Below are 16588 nucleotides of genomic sequence, written 5' to 3'. Positions count from 1 at the left end.
TCGTAAACAGCTGGACTCAGATTATTTGCCCGACACGCGGTTCAGTTCAGCAGCTGCCTGATGGACCAGTACAAGACCCTGTTTGACGTCATGTCCAAACTCTGTCGACACATCAACGCTGAGATGAAGAAGACGAGTTACTTCGCGCTGGAGGCCTTCCTCAAACAGGTGAACATAAACCTTTTTTTCTTTTAAATCTTTTTTTTTTTATTCTGTAATATCTTTCTTTGGTAACACTTCATAATAAGTTCACACTATTAAGCATTAGTTAAGCATCAATAAATACTGAATTCTTCATTTATAATGCATGAATACTCATTAGTCTGTAGTTTATAAATACAGTAAGTGCTTATCAATGATGAGTAAAACATTTTAACTGTATTTATAAACTACATAGTAATGAGTATTCATGTGTTATAAATGATGAATTCAGTATTTCATGCTTAACTAATGCTTAACAGTGTGCACTTATTATAAAGTGTTTCTTTCTTTTTCTCTTTGCATATACTAACACACTTAATGTACCACAAGTTGCACATGTTTGTGTGCATCTAGCAGTGTCCAATATTGTGATTTTAAATGAATTATCGACGACTGACGCCAGCTGACCAATGCATTTCTGAATATATTTCAGGTTGCGATGCTGGTGGCAGAAAATATCGAGGAGCACAAAGGTAAACTGAAGTTCTTCATGCAGAAGTTCTGCGGCATCATCAAGACCATGGACTCGACGCACAAAGAGCTGTCCATCGCCATACGGGGATACGGATTCTTTGCAGCTGTATGTTCAGATCCAGTTGTTGCAAAAGTCTGAAATTGAAATGTATATTATGCACAGAAACACTGTGTCCCTGCAGTGTTTCACATGTCCCTTTTTTTTTTTTTTTCTCTCTGCAGCCGTGTAAGAAGGTTTGTCCTAAAGATGTGGACCTGATGTACACGGAGCTGATCCAGCGCTGTAAACAGATGTACCTGACCGAGTCTGACGGGGAGGAGGAGAGCTTCTACCAGCTGCCCAGCTTCCTGGACTCGATCGCCAGCGTCCTCATTCACCTGGACAAGGTGACAAACTCACACACAGACACAGGCGAGCTTCAGATTTGAATCTCACCTCTCACTGCATCTTCATCGTTAATCTCATCTGAACTTTTTTTTTTGGGGGGGGGGGTATTTATTATTTATTTTAAGTTATTGTGTAGAAATCATATATTTACATTTAAATTACTTTTTGGGGGGGAACAGGCATATACAATGTATAAACCGACAATACACTGACCAATAAACAAACAGACAGAAGACAAAAGACAGAGCAGACTCAACAACACAACAAAGACATGACCAAAACAGGACAGAAAAATAAAAAAATAAAAACACGCACAAGAAAATAAAACAAAACAAAACAAAAGAACAAAACAACTACAACAAAAAAAGGATGTGAAGCTACTAAAATTAAATTAACAGTAACTACTTAGTATACATTCACTCAAAAGTAAGTTTTTCTCATTTTTTGTTATGCATTTCTATCTTGTCTTGATTTGATGCAATAATTTTTTCCAAAAGAAATTGGCGTCGCACTTTATTTCTTCTCATCTGAACATTTGCGATTTGCAGGTCCCTGAAGTGTACACGCCGCTGCTGGAGCGCCTGCTGGTGGTGCAGATCGACAGCTACCCTCAGTACAGCGAGAGGATGCAGCGCACTTGTTGCAAGTCCATCCTGAAGGTTCTGGTGGCCACGGCCTCGAAAGGCCCGGTGCTGTGGAGCTTCATCAGCTCCGTCGGTACGTTGGTCGTCACGTATCAAAGATGTGTGATGATACTGCAGGAAAAGTTGTTATTACGTTTTTTCCAGAGATCAGATGCGACACAACATCTGATAAAAGATTCACTCTGCTTCTGTTTGCAGTTCACCAGAGCTTGATTCGAGTGTGTTCAAAGCCCCTGCTGCTTTCTGAGGTCAGATACATGTTTTGTGTTGTTCTTGTTACTGATTACGGTACTAAACAGGTAGCATAGGAACCAAACCAATAAAACATACTTTATTAATACACTTAATACCTGGATAAAGGGTTAATTCTCATGGAAATCAGGTCTTTCTTGCTGCTCTAAAACAACAACAACCCAAACAGGAAGTTGCACCTGCAGCTGCTGTTGTTGGTGGCAAAAATTTGACTTCCTGTAAACGTTAGCTGTTAGCAAAATGTCTGATAGTCTCAGCAGTATAAAGGCAGGGCAGTGTGTGCAATTTGGAGGGATGGTATCAGTGTAGCACATGTTTATTTATTTTAATTACTGACAATAAATCTAGTCAATAAAAAGATGCGGTTTAAGTTCAGGTATTAGGAAGGAAAATCTGAAGTAAAAGTCTTTTTTCGATGTTGCTGATAGAAGACGTCGTGTCCCCCTCCTGTCCTCCTCTTCCCAGAACAAAGACGGTGAAAATGAGTCTCAGGTTCGTGTTGGGAAGTGGAAAGTCCCAGCGAGTCACAACTACCTCGGCCTCTTCAAAGGCCTGCTGGACTGTGATCAGATGAAGGTCGGTGAAGTCTCATCGGGCCTCTGGGGGCAGTGAATTTGCATGTTTAATTTCAACGATGTGTTTTGACAAAGTCTGTTCTATAATTCACATCAACACCGTCTCCTCCATGTCTCACCTTCGTTAACAGAGGCTGTGAATGTTGTTTTTGATGAAAAAGTGAATGTGCATTTTATTCTGTGTCCTCTGCAGGGCTCTAGTTTTCTGGACGGAGCTTTTGAAAGTCACAACTCCTCTCTTTTGGCTCTGAGCCGTCTCCTTTACGACGAGTTGGTGAAGTCGATTGTCCGAATTATGGAGAAACTGGATTTGTCTGTGCAGAAAGTGGCAACAGGAGAGGAGGTGAGGCCTACCTGCGCTCTTATTTTGACACACGCCCCAGACTCCTTTCCTGTAGTTTTTAGTGACGTGATCTTCTCTGTCTGTCAGACTCCAGATGACTCGGCCCACGTCCTGCCGTCCTCTGACCCCACAGCTCACCTGCTGCCCAACAAGATGAAAGACTTCACAGCTTTTATAAACCTGGTGGATTTCTGCAGGTGATGGAGATGCAACATGAACCTTCCACCTCAGCATCTTAAATAATAAAGTGCTGTTTCTGTGCTCTGTAATCTGAATCTTCCCACAGCTGCAGCTCATTTTAAACACCTTTTTCTTTGCAGTGAGCTGCTGCTGACCAAACATGTGGAGTATTTTCAGTGCTGGATGTATCCTTTAAGCCACGAGCTCATCCTCCACTCCATACGAAACCCTCTCGTCAGTGGCTTCTACAAGCTGCTCTCGGTCACCATGAAAATCTCCAAGAGAATCAAGTACTACCAGGTATCAGGACTGACTGATCCGATGCATTGGACGGAGTTAACACCTTCTTAAATTGCATATTTAGAGGATTTTATGTGCAGATGGGATGTAAGATTCATAGAAAAGACTGAGTTTGTCATATAGTGCATTCCTCACGTTGAATACGTAGCAGTAATCTGGACATTTTTAAAAGCAAACTGAAGACCTACCTTTTTAGCCTTGCCTTTAACTGACTCGTACTATTTCTATTATTCTGAAACATGCATTTAAATTAAATTTATCTTATTTCCTTATTTATTTGTTTACTATTATTATCTTTTTTATTCTATTTTAATTCACCCATTCTTTTCTCTATTTTATCCCACTACATCTGCTTATTTTTACCTAGTGTCTTTCTGGTCTTCTCTTTTTATCTATTTTACCTCATTTGATATAGTATCTCTCTTATCCTCTCATTTTATCTATCTTATTTCATTTTACCTAGTGTCTTTCTCATCTTCTCAATTTCATTTATTTTACTTCATTTTATTTAGTGTTTTCCCCACTGCAAATGAGTGAATATTAGATAGCGTTTCCCCGATAAAATCCAATGTTCTAAAATTATTGTGTGAATGTGTATGTGTTTGCGAATCTATGTATGTCTCCCTAACATGTGTTCCCTATGTCTCCCAATATGTGTCCCCTATATTGCTTGTTTTTAACATGTAAAGCACTTTGAGCTGCCATGGGCATGAAAAGTGCTACACAAATAAAGCCTGATTGATTGATTGATTGAGAGTAAAAATAATACAATTCTGCTTTAAAACAGGGCGTTGGCCTGAAAACCTCCACATCTGCCCAGAGCGACTCGGTGAAAAGTGCCTGCTTTGCACTGTTCTCCAAGTTTGGAAAAGAGGTATTTCCTCTTTTCTGTGTTTGATTGGAACATAAAACAAACTCCATGTGTAGAAGATGTTTGTGTGTGTGTATGTGTGTGTGACGTGTGTTCTTTCTCGTCAGGTGTGCGTAAGAATGAAGCAGTACAAAGACGAGCTGCTGTCGTCCTGCTTGATGTTCGTCCTCTCGCTGCACCACAGCATCGTAGCTCTGGACATCAAGGCCTACTGTCCTGCTCTGGAGGTGGGAGGTCGTTTTCATTCATTTTAAACACACAGTTAAAAACAAAAGCATGAACACATGATGAGTAGATGTTGTACTGTGAATTCCCAACCAGGTGAACTTGTACCTTCTGCAATTACCAGTGCAATTAAAAAAAAAAAAAGTGACATATTATTGATCCCAAAGTGAAGATGCAAAGGCAGCATGATTAAAAAGCCCATTTCAGCAGCAGGACAAAAAATATAGATGCATCCACTATTGCATTGACTACTAATTGACTTTAATAGTATAACTGAATAGGTTTGTGAAGAAGAAAGTTATTGAGTTTGTTTTAGAATAAAGCTGGAGATCAAAAGTTTAATGGATTCATTCTATTTCAGACTCTTTGCTACACAAAATCTCAGATGTGTGTGTGTTTGTGTTGTGCAGACGGCTCTGAAACTGGGTCTGAGCCACGCTCCTTTGGCCAATGCAGCTCTGGACGCTCTAGAGGACTGGTCCTCCCACATTCCCCTGGAGACGATGCAGCCCTGCTACACCAGCATCCTCCCCCTGCTGGACGGATACCTGAAGACCACCTCCAACGACAGTGAGCCTCACTCGTGTTTACGATAGATTTTGGAGACACACCATCCAAATTTAAAAACAAAAAGAGTCTCATCCATGCGTTGTTGACTCCAGATAAAGACGACAGCAGCTGGGAGGTGATGTCGTCCTCTACAAGGAGGGACAGAGGTTACGGCAGAGTGATGACCAGGCTGCTGAAGAAATCGAAGGATCTCCTCGTGGTAAAGGATGAGAAAACACATGACAGGACTTTATTATATTTAATTAATGTGCTATATTATATCAAAATGCCAAGCACATTAAAACTTTTGTAACTTTTACTATTGTTACATTGCTGACATTTGTACTTACAGCTGTCATCGGTGTTGCAATTTCAGAATCATCAACTCCCACGTTAACTCTCTTTCTATCACATTAATACACTATAAACCTCCTTTAATATAGTCTCCATTAATAAAGAACAGAGTGAGTCTATATGTTTAAATACTTAGGGCTGGACAGTTACTTTGATTCATTGTCTTCATAACTGAACATGATCGGTTGTGGACAAAATTATACTTTTTTGCAAAACGACGCTATTTGTGAGAACACGGAGCTGCTGTGTCTCTGCTGACTGAACTCTTCTCTGGTTGCAGGAGGACTCTCCTCTGGTCGCCGTCAGGCTGCGGGTGGTGAAGCTGCTCGGCCTCTTGGGAGGAAAGTTGAACAGAAACCTTGTGACAGGTGCAGAATCACACAACTTTATGAAAAAAACAGACGCTGGCTGTGTTTTCTTTCTGGTTCACCATGAGACTTTCCTCTGTTTTGGGTTCAGTGGTCTCATCGGAGGAGAAGATGAAGAAGTTCGTCGCCTGGGACTCGGAGAAGCGGTTGAGTTTCGCGGTGCCGTTCAGCGACATGAAGCCGGTCATCTACCTGGACCCGTTCCTGCCGCGCATCAGCGAACTGGCTCTGTCCACGAGCGACAGACAAACCAAAGTAGGTCGAGGAACGTCAGAGAGCTTCCTCTGATATTACAATTTATCATTAAATGCATTTTTCTGACCTGCCCACCCTATCTTAAACAATACTTTGTTCCACAATCATCATCATACTTACTCAGACAATTGCAATATCCCTCCTTTATTGTTCCTAGAACATCCGGAGTCTTGGAGGTGTCGGATGTACATGTACAATGTATGCGTCTCCTTTCCCCGTGTGCTTTGTTGTTGTTTTGTATTTGCATTGCCTTATGTTTTTTGTCTCTGTCTCCTTTCCTCTGATTTTGTCCTTTCGTTTTTGTCTTGCCTCTGTTTTGCTTCTGTCTGTATCAGTGTTGATTGTTGAGATGCTAAGGATCCCCCTTGAAAACGAGGTGATCCACCTCAAGGGGCTTTTCCTTTAAATAAAGTTGATATATGACACATGAATGAGTTCATTAATGCAGCAGCGTTGTGTCTGTGGTGTCTGTGGTGTCTGTGGTGCAGGTGGCGGCGTGTGAGCTGCTCCACAGTCTGGTGGTCTACATGGTGGGGAAGAGCGCTCAGATGGTGGAGGGGAAGAACGCGCTGCCGCCCATGTACAAGCTGCACAAGAGGCTGTTTCCTGTGCTGCTGCGTCTGGCCTGCGACGTGGACCAGGTGCGTGATGTCGTGTCATGTCCAACCAGGTTGTTACCGTGGATACAGCTCCCACAGGTCGCAAAGTATCTCTCACTGGGTTTGGAGGAGTTGTCATCATGCAGATGTTATTAATCGAGGCACAATGGTCATTTTTTTTATGTCATTTGCACTGAAAAAATATAAAAATGATGATGACGTCAACCTTTGAGGGTCTTAAACCAAAAATATGGAGCTAGAACAGTCTCAAAATGCACACACAAATGAATAAATTCACAAATGTATTTGGGGATTTACATATGACTTAGAACAAAAAAACATTTTCAGTGCACACAAAAATATGTTTATAAATCTTTTTTTTTATGTGGATTTTTTGATAAACACATATGTATGGAAGAGCTTTAGGGTTTTTTTCAGGGTTTTTTTTTAAGATTCTGAGATAATAAGTCAAAATTTCTGAGAAAAAACTCTGAATTTCTGAGTTTTTACTTTTTCTCTCAGACTTTTTATCTCAGAAATTCATTTTTTTCATTCAAAAAGAAAGAATCTCCATTGTTGGCCCTAATGCTCTTCCGTACATATGTGATGCACACACAAATATTTCTTGTTTTAAATATGTGCAATAGAAATTCACAAATGTACGCATGTTAAAGTATTTGCCGTTTTCATCAAATACATATCTGGAGGTTGTTACATTCACTTGGACTCGGGGATGAATTAATAAGACTTTAGGGGTCAGGTCGAAGGTCGAAGGAGTTGTGACCTCACAAACACAGTTTTGGTTTTGTGACACTGTAAGAAAACTTCTACAAATCTGGTACAAAACTTCACTTCACTTCAACAAAGTGCCGTCAGGAGTCAAAGACTAAAACCTTTGGTGATTTCTTGCAGGTGACCAGGCAGCTGTTTGAGCCGCTGGTGATGCAGCTGATTCACTGGTTCACAAACAACAAGAAGTTTGAGAGTGAGGACACGGTGGCCGTTCTGGAGGCCATACTGGTGCGTTCAAACCCCCGGTCATTGAAGCTTTGAGTTGAGTTTCCTGTCTTTTTCCGGCAGCGATTCAGTTTCCTCACTCGCTCCCTTTCAGGACGGCGTGGTCGACCCCATGGACAGCACGCTGCGCGACTTCTGCGGCCGCTGCATCGAAGAGTTCGTGAAGTGGTCGATCAAACAGACGACGCCGAAGCAGCAGGAGAAGAGTCCCACCAACATGAAGTCGCTGTTCAAGCGCATCTACAGCCTGGCGCTGCACCCCAACGGCTTCAAGAGGCTCGGCGCCGCTTTGGCTTTCAACAGCATCTACAGACAGTTCAGGTACGAACGATGCAGCATTTATATCGCTGTGTGTATTGTGTCGTCTCTGCAGATCCTCATTAGTCACAAACAACACAAGGTGTATTTTAGGGTTCGACTGATGTGTCTCTGTCTCTGTCTCTGCAGGGAGGAAAACGCCTTGGTGGAGCAGTTTGTCTTTGAAGTTCTCGTCATATTTGTGGAAAGTTTGGCTCTTGCGCACTCTGACGAGCGATCTATGGGTAACGATCTCTCTATTGTTGCTCTAAAAGCAGTTGTTTCTATCTACAGTCATGTGAAAAAACAATAGGAAACCTTATGAAAGCCTGTGTGTTTTGAACATATTTGGAAATTGGATATCTAATAACACTTTTAAAGGGATAGTTCACCCTAGAATGATATTTCGCTCATTATCTACTCACCCTCATGTTGACTAAGGGCTGGAAGAATTTTCAGAGTCCACCGTCCCTTCTCTGAGTTACAGGGGGTCTTGGCGTAGCAGTGCATGTCCATATAACGGTTGCAAAGGGACACCAGAGCTCTTCGTAAAAAAACACACACAAAAAAACATCCAAATACCTCCATGATGCTCGTATGTAATGTCCGTCTTGTGCTGAAGCCCCAAATTGCGTAATTGTCCCGAAAAAAATTAAATAAGTCTATATTCCAAGCATGTTTGTAGCGGAAGCTTCTCGAAGCTCCTCTTCCTGGTCCGTCCAAATCTCGCGTGATTTGCGCCGGCGTCAGTGCGGTTACTGCGAATCACGCGAGATTTGGACGGACCAGGAAGAGGAGCTTCGAGAAGCTTCCGCTACAAACAAGCTTAAAATATAGACTTATTTAATTTTTTTCGGGACAATTACGCAATTTGGGGCTTCAGCACAAGACGGACATTACATACGAGCAGCATGGAGGCATTTGGATGTTTTTTTGTGTGTGTTTTTACGAAGAGCTCCGGTGTCCCTTTGCAACCGTTATATGGACATGCACTGCTACGCTGAGACCCCCTGTAACTCAGAGAAGGGACGGAGGACTCTGAAACTTCTTCCAGCCCTTAGTCAACATGAGGGTGAGTAGATAATGAGCGAAATATCATTCTAGGGTGAACTATCCCTTTAACGATACTGGGAGATTCAAATAATATAACTAAACAATTAAAACTGAAGAAAAGACTTAGACCTAATTTTTTCTGTATAATGTCATTCTCACACACACTATTAAACATTAGTTAAGCATTAAATACTGAATTCATCATTAGTATGTAGTTTATAAACACAGTTAAAAATGTTTTACACATCATTGATAAGCACTAACTGTATTTCTAAACTACATACTAATGAGTATTAATGCATTATAAATGAAGAATTCAGTATAATAAATACACACTATTAAGCATTAGTTAAGCATTAATAAATAATGTGTTACCAAATGCAATTATCTTGAGGAATAAATTAAGTCTCCCCCACATTTATTCCCACTTAAAATGGCAAAAATCACATCAGGTGCACATGTTACTCAGCTTATTTAAACCTCAGACATTTAGTTTGGTGCAATGCTCCTGACTGTTGAAGTGAGAGTGAACACCATGGTGAGAGGCTTCAGAAAGAAGATTGTTGCAGCTTATCAGTCTGATAAGGTATTTAAAAAGATTTCAAAACTATTTGACATCTTGCTGCTGTCCTCTCCTCCGTCCTCAGGCACGTCGCAGCAGTGTAAAAGCGCCATTGACCATCTGAAACGAATCATCACGCGCAAAGCACCGAGTCTGAACCAGCACAACGCGAAGAGACGCATCCCAAGGTCGGTGCTCTCTCTGTGCACATGGATATAACCTCACCTGTTGTCTTTTAGCATTTATATGAAATTACTATTATGTAGATACTTTAAAATGCTGTAATATTATTGGATGGTTCCTCTTTCTCTCCTCTCAGGGGATTCTCACCTGATGAGAAACTTCGTCTGTCAGATGTGGTTTTATGGCTGTTGGAACAATGTGGTCGACCTCAGACCGAGTGTCGGCACAAATGCTTGGAGCTTTTCTACGAGTTTGTTCCTCTCCTGCCAGGTGAGGCAGCTCTTCACCATCCAGCAGGACAACAAGGAACAAATTACTGTTAAAGGGATAGTTCAACATTTTGGCAAATTGGCCCATTACCATAATCCCTATAGTCTTAGCAGTAGGTTTGTTACCTTTATTTGTCGGTGTAAGCTATTTTTAGAACGGCGGAGCAGAGCCGTGAGCTGCTCAGAGCTACGCTACGGAGGCTAATGGGATTTCTTGGTTTCCCTGAGATAATAACAGAACGTTACGAAACAGAGCCGTTTTCGAGGTAAATACAGAGACTGCTTAATGAAAAACTGTCCCTGAACGCAGCGCGCATCAGCGGTTTTGCATGAATTTACCTCTAAAACAACTCTGTCTCATAATGTTACATGATTATTTCGTAGCGTGGTGAATGTCCAGGTCACAACTTGTCCACCAGAGCGTTTTGGAGTTGTTGGATTGTGTATTTGATGAATTTGATGAGGGAAACAAGAAATCCCATGAGCCTCCGTAGCGTAGCTCTAAGCAGCTTGCGGCTTACTTAACGAACCTACTCCTAAAACTATAGGGATTATGGCAATGGGCCAGTTTGCCAAAATGTTGAACTATCCCTTTAAACTGTTAAATATTACGCATGATCTGATATCACCAAGTAATTAACAGCCCAGGAGCGCTGTTATAACCAACCGGTTAGGTTTAGGGTTAGGGATAGTCCTGGGCTGTTGTTTACTTGGTGATATCAGATCGTGCAAATATTACATAAAATACATTATAATACATCATAATTTTGTGTTTGTAGATAAGAACTCTCCACCTCAGTGGCTGGACGGCATGCTAAAGGCCCACGGTACGAGCTTCCTGATCTCTCGTTTCGAGGGCGGGGGCCTCCTCTCTCAGCCGACCCTCAGGGACCTGTCGGGCCCCTTCAGCGTCAGAGCCGCGCTGCAGTGGATGGACCTGCTGCTGGCCGCCCTCGACTGCTACAACACCTTCATCGGCCTGCACGTCATCAAGCCTCAGCACATGCTCAGTGAGTTTTAACCTTTGTTTTTGCAGATAAACTAGTTGACATCAAAGTTTTACTCATTGTCTGTAAGTCACTAAACTAAACAGTCTGAGCTATAAATATAATTTGGATTATTACTTTTTTATTCCTTAGCTTTCAACTCAGCATGAGACTCTGCTCTTGTTTTAGTGTTTTATTGTTTTGATTTTTTAAACATTGTTGTTTTACTGTTTTTATTATTTTATTGTTTGTTTAATTGTTTTATTATATTTCTACCCTTACTTACTGCATGTACAGCACGTTGTTTCAGCTGTGGCTATTTTTTTTGCTCTGTAAATAAAGTTGAGTTGAAATAATTTAGAAATGTACACATCATTTATCATTTTAGATTTAGGTCTACAATTCTTTAGACAGATCTGTTTCTTTTTTCTTTTTTTATTGTTGCAATGAATGACAATGCTGCTTAAACAACCATAATTTCCTGTTAAGGATTATTAAAGTATCTATCTATCTATCTATCTATCTATCTATCTATCTATCTATCTATCTATCTATCTATCTATCTATCTATCTATCTATCTATCTATCTATCTATCTATCTATCTATCTATCTATCTATCTATCTATCTATCTAAAATCTGTGTTTTTATATGGTTTTCTATTGTTTTCTAATCGTGCTTTTACTCGTATTTTTATGGCATCAGCTGCCCTATGAGGTCGGTGTGTGGTCACCAATACACACCTGAACCCTCTATTTCCTAATGTGTGGTTTGTTTGTTTCTTTTTTCTGTCTTTCCTTCCTTAGGCTCCAAAGACGAGTCCAGTTTTCTGAAAGCCGTTCATTTCTTTTTGACCGAGCTGGCGACTCATGACCTGTCTGCAGCCGAGAGCTGCTTCCCCGTCGGCGTGAGGAGTTCTCACTTCAGCCCCAGGGAGGTGGACGAGTACAACTACAGCAAGTGCACCATCATCGTCCGGCTGCTGGAGTTCGCCTCCATGATTCTCACCAAAGGAGACAAGGAGTTTTGGAAGGTATGGTTTGACTTTTTTTGACTTTTATTTATTTGCACATAAAAAAATAAAACAAAACATTTACTTATCTCTCTTACTAGTAAGAAAGATATGAAAAATAAATGTGCAGGTGAGGTCTGAAACCTGAAAGGCTTATAACATGACCTCACCTTGATCTAACACATAATTGAGGCACAGTCAAGAAATAATAATCGCATACCTTGTGCAAGGTATAGATAGAAAATAAAATTAAAAAAGAAAGGAAGGAAAGAGATGAAAAAAACAGGGAAGATGTTGGTAGTAAAAATAAAAGTAGTAGTGGTGATAACAGCACTAAATAAATAAATAAACAAAAAAGAGGTGAGAAAAGAAAGCGAGACAAAAGAAGAGAACAGATGAATTAAGTTCAAGTAACACTAAAAAGGGAAAAGAAAACAAAAAAACAAAAAAAAAAAAACATGGGGCATTAGGAAGCAGAATTAAAAGTCAAGCCATGTTTTGATGTTCAGTTAATTTTAACAGTAGTTTCTTTTTAAATATTGCCAAGGAGGAGGAACTATCGGCTAATTGACTATGTTCATTCCATAACAGTTGAATCGAAGACATCATTAGGTCTCTGTCGATCCTTTGTCTCTCACTCCTTCCTGTCTTTATTCGCAGCTGCTGGAGCAGGATATTTTCTGCGCAGTGTTTTTTGAGCTGACTGCGCTGGTGGTGTGTGAGCCGTCCGCTGTGGGATTCAACATGGCGGACGTGGAGGTGATGAAGAACCTGCCGGAAGTCTGCGTCCCTCTGCTGAAGGCCCTGCTGAGCTCAACCTTCCACAGTCGGCTTGAAGGCAGCCTGTGCACAAAGATCTCCCGCAAAAGGCGAGAAGAGAATCGCTCCTGTTGATATTGGTGGTCACGTTATCAACACAACTGTTTCTTTGTTTCTAAATGTCTTTCATCGCCTCCACAGCGTGGAGGAGTTGTGCACCGTGGACTTCTACCACTCAGGCATCCTGAGCCGCCACGGCCACATGGAGATGGTTCTGTCGTCCTGTAAACAGATCCACAGAGCCGGCCTCCTGGGCTCCATCCTGCACAGCCAGGTATCTGACCGGGGTTCGATTGACCCCCGAATAAATAAGAATAATAACCTCTTAATAAGCTATTTAAATAACGTCAAACATTTAAACATATTGGGAAAAAAGAATCCAAGTAATATACTCATCTGAATGGACTGATGACATTTTTTGAATAAATATTTATTGCTTTTATACAATTATACAATACAATCCAAACCTTCACTATTAATAATGATAACAACTATAATATTGGAAAAATAGCAATGAAATGTAGCAATATACAGACATTTACAAAGAACAGCAGCAAAAACAGTTTACAAATATCAATCAACTATCTCTGAACTGTATACATCAGGTTTCTCTCCATCACAATGCAAATGAATGTCTGTCTTGTAAGAGACAATATCGATCAGCTTTGGGGATAAATACATAAAATAAATATCTTTGGACTTAAAGGTTGAGGTGAAGATTTGATCTGGGAGAGAGATTTTGATACCGAGCTCCAAAATTTTTGAATCTTCTCACATTTCCATAACCTTTGATATAATGATCCCTGGTAGATGTTGTACTTCTAACATATGTTGGATATATTTATCTGCATTATTGTACTTGTTATTATTATGATTTACATATTTGGATTATCCAATTGAACTGTATCAATCTGACATTTTTTGACCATATATGGATTTTTCCTTTATTTGCTGCATGCATACACTCACATGAAGCAGCAGTCATGCATTTGTTTTTATGTTTCATCTTCTTCCTTAAAGGACGCGGCCTACGCAAAATCCCTCGGTTCCCGCCTTCTCATGACGGTGTATAAAGGCATAGCGCCCGGCGAGGACAGGAAGGCGCTTCCATCCTTGGACGTAAACACCAGGAGAGTTGCAGACGGCCTGCTGCAGCTCGCCTTCTCTCTCAGTCAACAGGTGAGCGCTCAGGCTGGCGGTCATCACTGCAGCTGGGAAGTTCTTCACGTGTTTCATTCTTTGCTGCTTCTTGTCGTCCGTCGTTATTTGCGTGCAGAGCGAGGAGCTGGTGCAGTTGCTGCTGAACACCATCATGCTCTCCGTGCCGATATCTGGAAGCCACAGCCACAACTTCCTGAGCTTCTCCCACGGGGAGTATTTCTACAGCCTCTTCCAGACGACCATCAACGCCGAGCTGCTGCGGAGCCTCAGCACCACGGTGCCGCTCCTCATGAACGCCTCCTCCGAAAACCCCAGCATGGTACTGTAGCTCCTCACCCTGTCTCCTTACTTTTATTCAGGGTTTCTGCAGGTCATTAAAAAGCATTAAAAGTCATTAAAGCAGAAGTAAGTGATATATTTGTGTTAATATAAGTCTTAAATAGTTATATATTCCGACAGCAATCACTTACATAGAGTGTTTGGACTGAAACACGGGTCTGTCAGTCCCTCTGCTCTGCTCTGAGCCGAAGAGAAAACATTTATCGTATCCTACAAGTTTTATCCAATGAGGAGAGAGAACGGCATGCAGGGCTGTGTGTGCAGCCAAGGGATGCCGTGAATGTGGCGACGTAGGGACGAGGACTGTTATGGTGCGTTCAAGGAAACTCGTATTTTTCCGACCGTGAAGTGGTACCAGTTCGATCTGGTACGAGTTCACCGGTCGGAAGTTACGAGTGGCCGTTATAGTGACTTTCACCGGTAAAACAGGTCGGAAAAACACGAGTGGGTTGCCTGGAACGCTACAAAGTCGTAAGTTGTGACTTGAAGCTGTAATTTACGATTTCAAAAGCCTGCCTGTGACGCAGCATTAGCGAAAACGACCGGACCACTTACTTCTGCTTTAAATATATTTTGCTAAAATTAAGGCCTTAAATGGCATTAAAAGGCATTGAATCCGATTCTCAAAGGCATTAAAAAATAGATTGATTCATACAGTGAGATTTTGATATCATTACATCCCTATAGAGCACAAAGAGCAGAAAAATAGGGGGATTATACAGTTAATCTACAGTAAAATTAAACGTGGGTGAAAGAATTGAGAATTTTCTAAATTAATATTTTTAGGTGGTGGCAGGCTACTGTTGACTTTTTTTTTTTTTTTTTTATCGCTATCAGCAAAAATTGGAATCGGCGGGTAAGGCTTTTTAAAAATCGGTGATCGGCCAGAAAATTGCAGTCGGTGCAGCACCCCTATTGGTGTGATAAACATGCAGAACCAAGTAATTGGGTGTGTATATGTGTATATAGGTAAGTGTACGCACATGTACAGTTATTCGCAGTCACGGGCATTAAAAATGTTTGAAATGGCATTAAAATGCATTAAATTAGATTTGCTGGTACCTGCAGAAACCCTGTTATTTAATTTTTTTGCAAAGTAGAAGTTGCACAAGTGAAGTAACGTTTGTTTTCTCTGCGTCAGGTGAGCCTGCTGCTGAACGGCATGCTGGACCACAGCTTCAGAGAGCGCTCTGTGAGGAAGACGCAGGGACAGCAGCTGGTTGAAGAGGTGCTGCGGAGGTGGAGCAGCCTGCAGTCGTGGTGGGAGGGAGACTCGGCCACTCCAGACAGCAAAACTGCGACTCTGCTGCTGCTCTCCAAGCTCCTGCAGGTAAATCAGAATCAGAATCGGATTTATTGGCCAAGTATGCTGCATGAATACAAGGAATTTGACTCTGGTTTGCGTAGCTCTCTGACGTTCACATAAAAGACATACAACAGCAACTGAATAATAAGAATAATACAAAAAAATAGTTAAATAAAATAAGATAAATAAAGTAAAGTGGCCAGATTTTACTTTACAGCAGGCATCTCCAAAGTCTGGCCCGGGGGCCAATTGCAGCCCTTGTTCAAATTCCCACCGGCCCGCAGCCTCTGTCATAAAATCAATAATATACGGCCCGCCAGCACGTACAAAAAAAAGCTATTTTATATTTCACCAGAAGATGGCAGCAGACCTGTGGCTGCACTCTAGCCGTGCGACCCTTGACCCTTTCCAGCCCATTTCTATAATATAATATAATATAATATGCAATGTTTGAAATGAGCCTAGATATATTTAAGCTTCCTGAAAGTTTTTTTTTAAACCTTTTCTTCAATTTACGTGGTCTTCAAATATGAAAAGCAGAGTGATTTTGGTAAAAACGTGTTTAGATTTATTTGTATTCTATGTGAAGAAATGAAAAGAATGCCATTTGAAATTAAAAAAAAATGTATTAAATTGTTATTTTGCATTTAATGTTAATGGTTCAAATGGTGTCAGGCTGGGTCGGCCTCACCAAATCTGGCCCTCTTTGCAAAAAGTTTGGACACCCCTGCTGTACAGTCACATGTAGTGCAAATAAACAATGAGGTAGCGCCATGAAAATAAATGATAAATGCCGGATACAATTAAGATAACAGCTCCCATAGAGCAGAAGTTAAAAACTGTGCACTTAAATGCAAAATAATTTCATGCACATTTTCAGATCGACTCGTCCGTCTGCTCCAACATCGACCATGAGGCCTTCAGGAAAGTTTTCTCCACCTTCCTTTTGCTGCTGGTCGACATGAATCTGCCGCTGAATCTCAAGGTAACGGAGAAGATACACACAT

The 16588-nt window shown here is 41.1% G+C and overlaps 2 protein-coding genes across 2 annotated transcripts in view; one reads left to right on the top strand and one right to left on the bottom strand.

Annotated features, from left to right (window-relative positions):
- Positions 1-16588, bottom strand: part of LOC146966348 (histone H2B-like) — a 141504-nt gene that overhangs the window by 50670 nt on the left and 74246 nt on the right. The window lies entirely within an intron of this gene.
- LOC146966360 (DNA-dependent protein kinase catalytic subunit-like) overlaps positions 1-16588 on the top strand; it is a 54448-nt gene that overhangs the window by 3332 nt on the left and 34528 nt on the right. The window contains exons 10-38 of the mRNA XM_085763415.1: positions 11-168; positions 635-781; positions 898-1062; positions 1612-1780; positions 1906-1955; positions 2425-2535; positions 2728-2877; positions 2965-3074; positions 3198-3357; positions 4145-4231; positions 4336-4455; positions 4864-5023; positions 5116-5222; positions 5637-5724; positions 5816-5979; positions 6468-6620; positions 7491-7598; positions 7690-7916; positions 8043-8137; positions 9593-9695; positions 9827-9960; positions 10739-10969; positions 11751-11977; positions 12617-12825; positions 12917-13049; positions 13796-13954; positions 14052-14255; positions 15417-15605; positions 16462-16566. Of these exons, the coding sequence (XP_085619541.1) occupies positions 11-168; positions 635-781; positions 898-1062; positions 1612-1780; positions 1906-1955; positions 2425-2535; positions 2728-2877; positions 2965-3074; positions 3198-3357; positions 4145-4231; positions 4336-4455; positions 4864-5023; positions 5116-5222; positions 5637-5724; positions 5816-5979; positions 6468-6620; positions 7491-7598; positions 7690-7916; positions 8043-8137; positions 9593-9695; positions 9827-9960; positions 10739-10969; positions 11751-11977; positions 12617-12825; positions 12917-13049; positions 13796-13954; positions 14052-14255; positions 15417-15605; positions 16462-16566 (4223 nt within the window). The remainder of the gene's footprint in view (positions 1-10; positions 169-634; positions 782-897; positions 1063-1611; positions 1781-1905; positions 1956-2424; positions 2536-2727; positions 2878-2964; positions 3075-3197; positions 3358-4144; positions 4232-4335; positions 4456-4863; positions 5024-5115; positions 5223-5636; positions 5725-5815; positions 5980-6467; positions 6621-7490; positions 7599-7689; positions 7917-8042; positions 8138-9592; positions 9696-9826; positions 9961-10738; positions 10970-11750; positions 11978-12616; positions 12826-12916; positions 13050-13795; positions 13955-14051; positions 14256-15416; positions 15606-16461; positions 16567-16588) is intronic.

The sequence above is a fragment of the Trachurus japonicus genome, chromosome 20, assembly GCF_045865225.1.
Source record: "Trachurus japonicus isolate A0001 chromosome 20, Traja_1.0".
NCBI lineage: Eukaryota > Metazoa > Chordata > Actinopteri > Carangiformes > Carangidae > Trachurus > Trachurus japonicus.
The sequence above is the reverse complement of the archived record's forward strand: the minus strand, read 5'-3'. Positions and strand labels throughout refer to the sequence as shown.